Source organism: Penaeus monodon, chromosome 8, assembly GCF_015228065.2.
Source record: "Penaeus monodon isolate SGIC_2016 chromosome 8, NSTDA_Pmon_1, whole genome shotgun sequence".
In the NCBI taxonomy this organism is placed as follows: Eukaryota; Metazoa; Arthropoda; class Malacostraca; order Decapoda; family Penaeidae; genus Penaeus; species Penaeus monodon.
Window position 1 is genome coordinate 6,700,072 of NC_051393.1, and position 10,000 is coordinate 6,710,071.

A 10,000-nucleotide genomic window follows, 5' to 3' on the forward strand; every position below is an offset into this window, starting at 1 on the left:
GAGAGAGAGAGAGAGAGAGAGAAGGGGGGAAAGCAGGAAATGAGAGTCAGAGGAAGAGTGAATAAGAATGTATATATGTATTAATACAATATATACATGTTTGTGTTTACACGTACATATGCAATGTAATGCAATACAGTGCGCACACACACGCACACACACACACATTGATAAATAGATATTGATACAGATATAGAGAGACTAACAGACAGAAAGAGAGAGAGAGAGAAGAGAGAGAGAGAAAGAGAGAGAGAGAGAGAGAGAGAGAGAGAGAGAAAGAGAGAGAGAGAGAGAGAGAGAGAGAGAGAGAGAGAGAGAGAGAGAAGAGAGAGAGAGAGAGAAGAAAGATCGAAAGAAGGACAGAATGAACGATGAACAAATAGAACAAGAAGTGGGAAAAAGCGGAAAGACCAAGCAAACAGAAAAAAATAAAATAAAAAAGCTAGATGGCAACCCAATCCAACCGAAACAAAAAAAATTAACAAAATAAATAAACCTACAAAAGAGGTCAAAAGGAAAAGAAAAAAAGAAAAAAAAAAGAAAAAACGCAATAACTCAGAACTCCTTCAACCCACCTCGACCTTTCAACCCACCTCGACCCTTCCTTCAACCCACCTCGACCCTTCCATCAACCCACCTCAAACTTTCAACCCACCTCGACCCTTTCATCAACCCACCTCGACCCTTTCATCAACCCACCTCGATCCTTCCATCAACCCACCTCAAACTTTTCAATCCACCCTCGACCCTTTCAACCCACCTCGACCCTTTCAACCCACCTCGAACCTTCCACCATCAACCCACCTCGACCCTTCCATCAACCCACCTCGACCCTTCCATCAACCCACCTCGACCCTTCCATCAACCCACCTCGACCCTTTCAACCCACCTCGACCCTTTCAACCCACCTCGACCCTTTCAACCCACCTCGACCCTTCCATCAACCCACCTCGACCCTTCCATCAACCCACCTCGACCCTTCCATCAACCCACCTCGACCCTTCCATCAACCCACCTCGACCCTTTCAACCCACCTCGACCCTTTCAACCCACCTCGACCCTTCCATCAACCCACCTCGACCCTTTCAACCCACCTCGACCCTTCCATCAACCCACCTCGACCCTTCCATCAACCCACCTCGACCCTTCCATCAACCCACCTCGACCCTTTCAACCCACCTCGACCCTTTCAACCCACCTCGAAGTCCTTCACGGGAACGCCTCTCCTCTTGTGGTTGGCGGCCGTGGAATTCAGCATTTCCACCAAGCAGGTCACATCGTCCAGGTTATCGACGAGGCCAGTGATTGCCAACATCACCTGGAAAAAAGAAGGAAAACAAGAGTGATAAAAAATCATCAGAGGGATTTTTTTTAATGGCAACATCACCTGAAAAAAAAAAAAAAAAAAAAAATGAAAAAAAAAAAGTGCGCGAAAAGGGGACAGAGATTTTTTTAATGTCAGCATCACTTGGAAAAAAAAGAAAAAAAACGGAGATTTAAAAAAAAAGAGAGAAAGAGACAGAGAGATTTTTTTAAATGCCAACATCACCTGGTAAAAATGCGAGAGAGAGAGAGAGAGAGAGAGAGAGAGAGAGAGAGAGAGAGAGAGAGAGAGAGAGAGAGAGAGAGAGAATGCGCGAAAAAGAGAGAGAGAGAAAGAGAATTTTAAAAAATGAGTGGAATTGGTGTGTAATCTAATCGCGTAATTGCCAATTATGGAAAACAAAGGTAGTGATTTGTTATTCATCGAGAGATAGGAATGCCTCGACAGCCGCGTCTTATTTTTTAAAAACATATACTTGATTAAACCGAGTTTGATGTTAATTTAATCCTCTACCTATGTTGCGAAAAATAACAACGATAACAAGAAAGCAGGATACTTTTGAAGAAAAATATATATGTGTGTCACAGTATTTCTATGAGTGTGTTACAGTATTTCTATGAGTGTGTTACAGTATGAGTGTGTTAAAGTATTTCTACCGTATATTGTATGTACAAGTATCCAAAAATAGTAAAATACCTATAGTTTAATGGAGAGACAAAAGAAATGTAATAAAACAGAGCATATAACAATATATCTGGAGTCAACGAAAGGAAAGAAAATCGAGCGGGAAATATTTCATATTTCATATCTTATTTCAAACACCGCCCTGTTTCTTGTAAGCGAAACCAGGCATCTTAAACCTACCTAGAAATACAATGATAGAATTTCCATAATCAATGTAAGAATGAGAAGCTCAAAGGGAAAAAACAAAAGAGCATCAGACTCGGAATTAAAAATAAATGTGTGCAGGCGATGTGTGCAGGCGATGACGCTTCCATTACATATATCGGGTTACATTTATACCATGACAATATTGCGGACAAAGGGGGGAAAAAGAATTTTAAAAACCGGGGTTCTTTGTTGTAGTAAGACAAGGAGCGAGTTTGTCAAGAGTCGAGGACTGCGCCATTCACAGGGAAAATGCGAATGTTTATTTTTTTCCCTTTCATTCTTCTTTCTTTCTTTTGTGTTGGATTCATCTCCTTACCGTGGACGCGTGAGCAGCAAGGCGTTTATTCGTCTTCAGTTCCTCTTCTGTCTTGTTGGCGAAACCCTTAAACCTGGTCTGTAGTTCAGGCTCAGTGCGGAAGAGCCTGGAAAGAACGCGCGACCATTACAAATCTGAATTCGCCTTCAGTGTTTTAGCCTGTTGTTACCAGCCACTGGATTACGTGATTTGTGTGTATGTGAGAAAGAGAGAGAGAGAGAGAGAGAGAGAGAGAGAGAGAGAGAGAGAGAGAGAGAGAGAGAGAGAGAGAGAGAGAGAGAGAGAGAGTGTGTGCGAGTGCGAGTGTATGAGTGTGTATGTGTGTGTGTGTGTGTGTGTGTGTGTGTGTGTGTGTGTGTGTGTGTGTGTGTGTGTGTGTGTGTGTGTGTGTCCGGGTGTGAGTGTGTGTGTGTGTTAGCATTAACCAACAGAATAATGAGAGAATAAAATTGATATGATCCTCCACAAGCCTAATAATAATAATGATGATAATTATAATAATAATGATGATAATAATAACAATAATAATAATAATAATAATAATAAGAAGAAGAAGAAGAAGAAGAAGAAGAACAACAACAACAACAACAACAACAACAACAACAACAACAACAACAATAATAATAATAAGAAGAAGAAGAACAACAACAATAATAACAATAATAAAAACAGACGCACGAAACTCACTCTATGAAAAAATTGATGCCGTGCATTTTCATATCAGGTCGAACCATATCCCACGTCCGGACCATAGCAGTTCGATGGCGCAAGGTCAAGCCTGTAGTCGGGTCAGCCACATCGCTCTCAGGTCCCAGGTCACCGTCCTCTGCGTACTGGACGCTGCTCACCTGATATAAGGTCATAGGGCGTGGCATTTACTTGGGGTTTGGGAAGTTTTAAAGGATCAGTCAATATTTCAGGATGGATGGTAGATCTGTGTGAAATATTAGAGAGAAAGAGAGGGGAATCTATAGAGGCTGAGAGACAGCGACAGAGAGAGAGAGAGAGAGAGAAAGAGAGGGAGAGAGAGAGACAGAGACAGAGAGAGAGACAGAGAAAGAGAGAGGACAGAGAGAGAGAGAGAGAGAGCAAGAAAGTGAGAGAGAGCAAGAAAGTGAGAGAGAGAGAGAGAGAGAGAGAGAGAGAGAGAAAGAGAAAGAGACATCGAAAAAAAGAGACAACCAAAGAGAAAGACAGAAAAAAAGAAAGAAAAACAGCGAAAGACAGAGAAAGACAGAAAAAAAACAATGAAAACAAGAAAAAGAGAGAAAGAGAAACCTTTTTACCTGAGTCCCGGCAGTCCACCAACCCCACAGAAGACTCCACATCGCTCCCATCGTGTCCAACCTCACACCTCACGACCTGCAATAAAAATAATCCATGTAAACTCGAACTAATGTGATTAACAACGAAATCGTGTGGAAACTCTCGAAAATTATATAAAAAAATCAATGTAAACTCAAATCTCTGATTAGCAGCGAAATCATGTGAAAACTCCCGAAAGTGATGAAAATGTAAACGACTGACTTACAACGAAATGATGTGAAAACTCTCGAAAATAAGGAAAATATAATTAATGTGAACTCAAGCATCTGATTAGCAACGAAATCATGTGAAAACTCTCGAGAATAATGAAAATGCAATCAATGTAAACCAAAGCAATTAACTGGCAACGGAATCCTGTGAAGACTTTCGATAATTATTTTTAAAAAATCAATATAATCTCAAGCAACTCCTTAGCAATGAAAGCACGTGAAAACTCTCGAAAATAATGAAAATATCATCATTGTAAACTCCAAGTGAAAACTTTCGAAAATTAGGAAAATATAATCACTATAAATTCCAACAACTGACTAGCAACGAAACCATGTGAAAACTCGCAACTTATGAAACTATAATTAATGTAAACCGAAGCGAAATCAAGTGAAAACCTTCGCTGTTCATATTTTCGAAGCTTGTACTCCTCTTTAAACAAATGTAAACAAAAACCGTTAGGAGTCGGATTTACTAGCAAATATTTTCTAGATATACAAAACGCTTCGTAGTAACTTTGTATATGATTTTATATATAATTATTATGATGCCTTCAAATATTGACTATGCTCTTGTCTCATTTCGAACATCAAATGTGCACACACACACACACACACACACACACACACACACACACACACACACACACACACACACACACAAAATGATAAACAGATATTGACATAGTTGTAGACAGATAGATAAACAGAGAGAGAGAGAGAGAGAGAGAGAGAGAGAGAGAGAGAGAGAGAGAGAGAGAGAGAGAGAGAGAGAGAGAGAGAGAGAGAGAGAGAGGAAAAATATATATATATATATATATATATATATATATATATATATATATATATATATATATATATACGTGTGTGTATGTGTGTGTGTAAACACATATATACACGCATACACACACAGGTGTATGTATATGTGTGTATGTATACACACACACACAAACACACACACACAAACACAAACACACAAACACACACATCCTATATACAAGTCATTCATATTACAAATACCCCACTAATAAAGCAAAAACACAGTAACCACACTGAAACGTATTCGCTCTCTCCCGTTGTACAAAATATACAAACGACTCGGACCCATTAGCAAGAGCGGTGTGAACACTCAATGACGGGAAATTGGGAACGACGGTGTTGCTGCTGCTGTCACAAAGGTATACGCGCTGGCTCTATAGATGCAGGTTGGCTCTATTGATGTGTTGGCTCTATAGATGTGCTGGTTCTATAGATGTGTTGGGTCTAGTGATGTGTTGGTTCTATAGATGTAGGTTGGCTCTATAGCTAAGCTGGCTCTATAGACATGCGGGCTCTATAGACGTAGGTTTGCTATATAGATGTGTTGGCTTTATAGACGTTCTGGCTCTATAATAGTATAGTAGGTTGGCTCTAAAGTAGTGCTGGCTCTATAGTAGTGCTGGCTCTATAGATATAGGCTGGCTCTATAGACGTAGGCTGGCTCTATAGACACGCCACAGATATGCATATGGAACAGCTTCAAACGTATGAACTTATAGATGTAAATACACGCGCACATGTACACATATACGCACACAATAAAAGAAATTGCATACACACACACACAAACGTAGTATAAAAATATTAATGCCCGTTTCTTAAAAGACAAAATTTTATTTAAATTTTCGAAAAATAAAAGGCCTTGGTAATCATTTGATAACACGAGAGGTTGTTGATGATAATTATGCAAAAATATACAACGGTGTTAATTCGATAAATTTGCATTTAGTCAATATTCGATGGAAAAAAGAAAAGAAAGAAAGAAAAGAAAAAAAAGAAAAAAAAATTGGAAAGGGAGAAAGGGAGAATAAGAGAATGGGAGAAAGAGAGAAAGGGAGAATGGGAGGAAGGGAGAATAAGAGATTGGGAGAATGGGAGGAAGAAAGGAAGGGAGAATGGGACAAAGAGAGAAAGGGAAAATGGGAGGAAGAGAGAAAGGGAGAATGGGAGAAAGAGAGAAAGAGAGAATGGGAGAAAGAGAGGAAAGGAGATTGGGAGAAAGAGAGAAAGGGAGAATGGGAGAAAGAGAGGAAGGGAGAATGGGAGGAAAAGAGGGAGAAGGAAAGGGAGGGAGTGATTTAGAGGAGGAGGAGGAAGGTGAGGAGGAGGGAGAAGAAGAGGAAGAGGAGATTATAGCAGAGGAGAGGAGGAGGAAGAGGAAGAGGAGGAGGAAGAGAAAGAGAAAGAGGAAGAGGAGGAGGAAGAGAAAGGGGAAGAAGAAAAAGAAGAAAATGAAGAAGATGAAGAAGAAGAAGAAGAGGAGAATAAAAAAGAGAAAAAAGGAGGTGGAGGAAGACGATGACGAAAAAGAAGAAGAAAAATAAGTCAGGGAAATCGATACAAAGAAAAAAAGGGAGGGAGGAAGAAAATGAAGAAGAAAGAGAGAGAGAGAGAGAGAGAGAGAGAGAGAGAGAGAGAGAGAGAGAGAACAGAGTGTATGGAAGCTGTAAAAGCGTTGGAGGAGAATGAGAAGGAAACGGAGCAAGAGGAAAAGAAAGAAAGAGAAAAAATAGGAGAAATAGAAGAAAACGCAGGAGAAAAAGACATAAAAAAAGACGAAGAGGAGGAAGAGGAACGAATGAAGACGAGGAGGACGAGGAGGAGGAGGGAGAAGAGGAGGAGGCGGAGGAGGAGGGAGAAGAAAAGGAGGCGGTGGAAAAGGAGGAAGAGGAGGAGGAGGGAGAAGAGGAGGAGGCGGAGGAAAAGGAGGAAGAGGAGGAGGGAGAAGAGGAGGAGGCGGAGGAAGAGGAGGAGCGAGAACGAGGTTGAAGGAGGAGGAAGAGAAAGAAGAGAGAGAAGAGAAACAAGGACGAGGAAGAAGGACGAGGAAGAAGGAGGAGGAGGAGGAGGGAGGCGAGGACGGGGACGAAGGGGGAAAAGAGGAGGAGAAAGAGGAAATAGGAAGAAGAGAAGGAGAAGTAGGAAAAGGAGAAGGAGGAGAAAGACAAGAACAGAAGAGGAAGAATATGTAGAGAAAGAATGAATAATAAGAAGAGAATAAGGAGAAGGGCGAGAACGGAAACGAAGACGAAGAAGAGGGGGAGAAAGAATGAATAATAAGAAGAATATGAAGAGAAAGAGTGAATAGGAAGAAGAGAAAGGGGGAGAAAGAATGAATAATAAAAGGAAGAATATGAAGAGAAAGAGTGAATAGGAAGAGAAAAAGAATGAATAATAATAAGAAGCATATGAAGAGAAAGAGTGAATAGGAAGAAGAGAAAGGGGGAGAAAGAATGAATAATAAAAGGAAGAATATGAAGAGAAAAAGTGAATAGCAAGAGAAAAAGAATTAATAATAATAATAATAAGAATATAAAGAGAAAGAGTGAATAGGAAGAAGAGAAAGGGGGAGAAGGAGCAGGCCTGTGACAGGAAGACAGGCATGGATCCCTAACCTCGGCGGCCACGGGAGCACCCTTCATTCAATCACGTCCCTGCGATCGCTCAGTCGAATTTCAGATTATTTCGGAGAATGTCTTTGTTTCCAGTTGTTGGTCTTTCCTTCGGATGAATGATTTTTCTTTTCTTTTTTGTATTTCGGGGAATGTCTTTGTTTCCAGTTGTTGGTCTTTCCTTCGGATGAATATTTTTCCTTTGTATTTCGGAGAATGTCTTTGTTTCCAGTTGTTGGTCTTTCCTTCGGATGAATATTTTTCCTTTGTATTTCGGAGAATGTCTTTGTTTCCAGGTGTTGGTCTTTCCTTCAGATGAATATTTTTCCTTTTTTTTTGTATTTCGGAGAATGTCTTTGCTTCCAGTTGTTGGTCTTTCCTTCGGATGAATATTTTTCCTTTGTATTTCGGAGAATGTCTTTGTTTCCAGTTGTTGGTCTTTCCTTCAGATGAATATTTTTCCTTTGTATTTCGGAGAATGTCTTTGTTTCCAGTTGTTGGTCTTTCCTTCGGATGAATATTTTTCCTTTGTATTTCGGAGAATGTCTTTGTTTCCAGTTGTAGGTCTTTCCTTCGGATGAATATTTTTTCTTTGTATTTCGGAAAATGTCTTTGTTTCCAGTTGTTGGTCTTTCCTTCGGATGAATGATTTTCCTTGTATTTCGGAGAATGTCTTTGTTTTTGTTTTTTTGTATTTCGGAGAATGTCTTTGTTCCAGTTGCAGATCCTTACTTCAGATGAATAATCTTTTTCTTGAGATGGGATGTATTTTCTTCTCCAATATAATATATATATTATATATATATATATATATATATATATATATATATATATATTTAAAGATAATTCATGTTTTTTTTTTCGATAGATGATCCTTGTTTCAGTAGGATGTCTTTGTTTCAACAAAATATATTTCTTTCAGGGAGGTTGTATTTGTTTCAGCGGATTATCGTTGTTCTAAAAGCGTCTTTATTGCGAAGAGTATCCCCGTTTCAACATATTATTCTTGTTTCAACAGAATATCTTTGTTTCAACATAATGTCTTTGTTTCAACAGAATGTCTTTATTTCAACAGAATGTCTTTGTTTCAACAGAATATCTTTGTTTCAACAGAATATCGTCGTTTCATCAGGATGTATTTGTTTCAACAGAATGTCTTTGTTTCATCAGAATGTCTTTGTTTCAACAGAATATCTTCGTTTCAGCAAGATGTACTTGTTTCAACAAAATATCTTTGTTTCAACAAAATATCTTTGTTTCAGCAGCATACCATAGTCCACCTAACTGTTTTTAGCATTCTCTCTCTTGTTTCAGCAGAGTTTCATTGCACTGTCTCGTAAATCGTTACTGATTCACAATGACAGGTTGAAGCTCACACGCAATTCATTTTGAGTTCAAAATTACGCGAAATATTTCACCGGATATGCTGTCCGAATACACTGCTATTCTATACGTTTGCCTTTGGTTAATGAGAGGCTGGCGTGCACGTGAGATATGACCTGCATTGGTTCAGAAATACAATGGGGTTTGATGCTTCGAACTTAATACCTCCGAATTTGTAAACCTTTTTTTTTATGTGTTTTTTTATCATTCAAAACGGGTATAATAACAATAGCAAACGTATCCGCTCTGCTATAGTATTTTTAAAATCATATTGGACGTTGTAGAGATAGGGTAGCAAACGATCGGGGAAATAGCAAAAAATAGTGTATGAAAGTCAGTCCATAAAAAACGCATATATTTTCGTTAAATCTGAATGCCTTTTTTTTCTAAGAATTATTTCTATCCTCTAATTCAAATAAAAATACAGCGGGTCAACTACCGGGAAGAAAAAAAAAAGAAATAACATCAACAACGAATAAAATCCATAGCGAGAAAACGAAACAAAAACAAAAGAACGACGAGAAAAAAAAAGAAGTGAATACCGAAAAGCGCAGTCGGAGGAAAAAGAAACGAAATAACATCAACAACCAATAAAATTGAAAGCGAGAAAAAGAGAAAAAGAAAAAAAGGAAAAAAAAAGAACGACAAGGAAAAAAGTCAATAACGAAAGTGGCTGAAAAAAAAAGAAAAAAGAGAAAGAAATATAAATATATAACATCAACAACGAATCAAATTGAAAACGAGAAAACGAAACAAAAAACGAAAGAACGACAAGACAAAAGAAGAAAAAAAATGAATAACGAAAAGCGCAGTCGGAGTCTCGTACCCAGGATGGACGCTGATCGCAACTTCCCTCATTCATTAGCGGCTAATTACGCTATTTCTGCTTCCTTTATCTTGATGAGGTCCCTTTGGTCATCGTGATTTATCTTATCCTCTATTCGGTTCCGTTTTATTAGAGAGAGAGAGAGAGAGAGAGAGAGAGAGAGAGAGAGAGAGAGAGAGAGAGAGAGAGAGAGAGAGACAGAGACAGAGACAGAGACAGAGGCAAACAGACAGACAGACAGATAGACAGACAGATACAGTAACAAACATCCAGACAGACAGACAAGCAGTCAAACAG

The 10,000-nt window shown here is 39.0% G+C and overlaps 1 protein-coding gene across 1 annotated transcript in view; it reads right to left on the reverse strand.

Annotated features, from left to right (window-relative positions):
- The window catches only part of LOC119576086 (globin-like), a 67,596-nt gene that overhangs the window by 3,211 nt on the left and 54,385 nt on the right, over nucleotides 1-10,000 (reverse strand). Inside the window, exons 2-5 of the mRNA XM_037923628.1 lie at nucleotides 3,818-3,893; nucleotides 3,219-3,379; nucleotides 2,532-2,637; nucleotides 1,199-1,318 (exon numbers count right to left, since the gene is read on the reverse strand). Coding sequence (XP_037779556.1) covers nucleotides 1,199-1,318; nucleotides 2,532-2,637; nucleotides 3,219-3,379; nucleotides 3,818-3,868 — 438 coding nt within the window. The 5' untranslated portion in view covers nucleotides 3,869-3,893. The remainder of the gene's footprint in view (nucleotides 1-1,198; nucleotides 1,319-2,531; nucleotides 2,638-3,218; nucleotides 3,380-3,817; nucleotides 3,894-10,000) is intronic.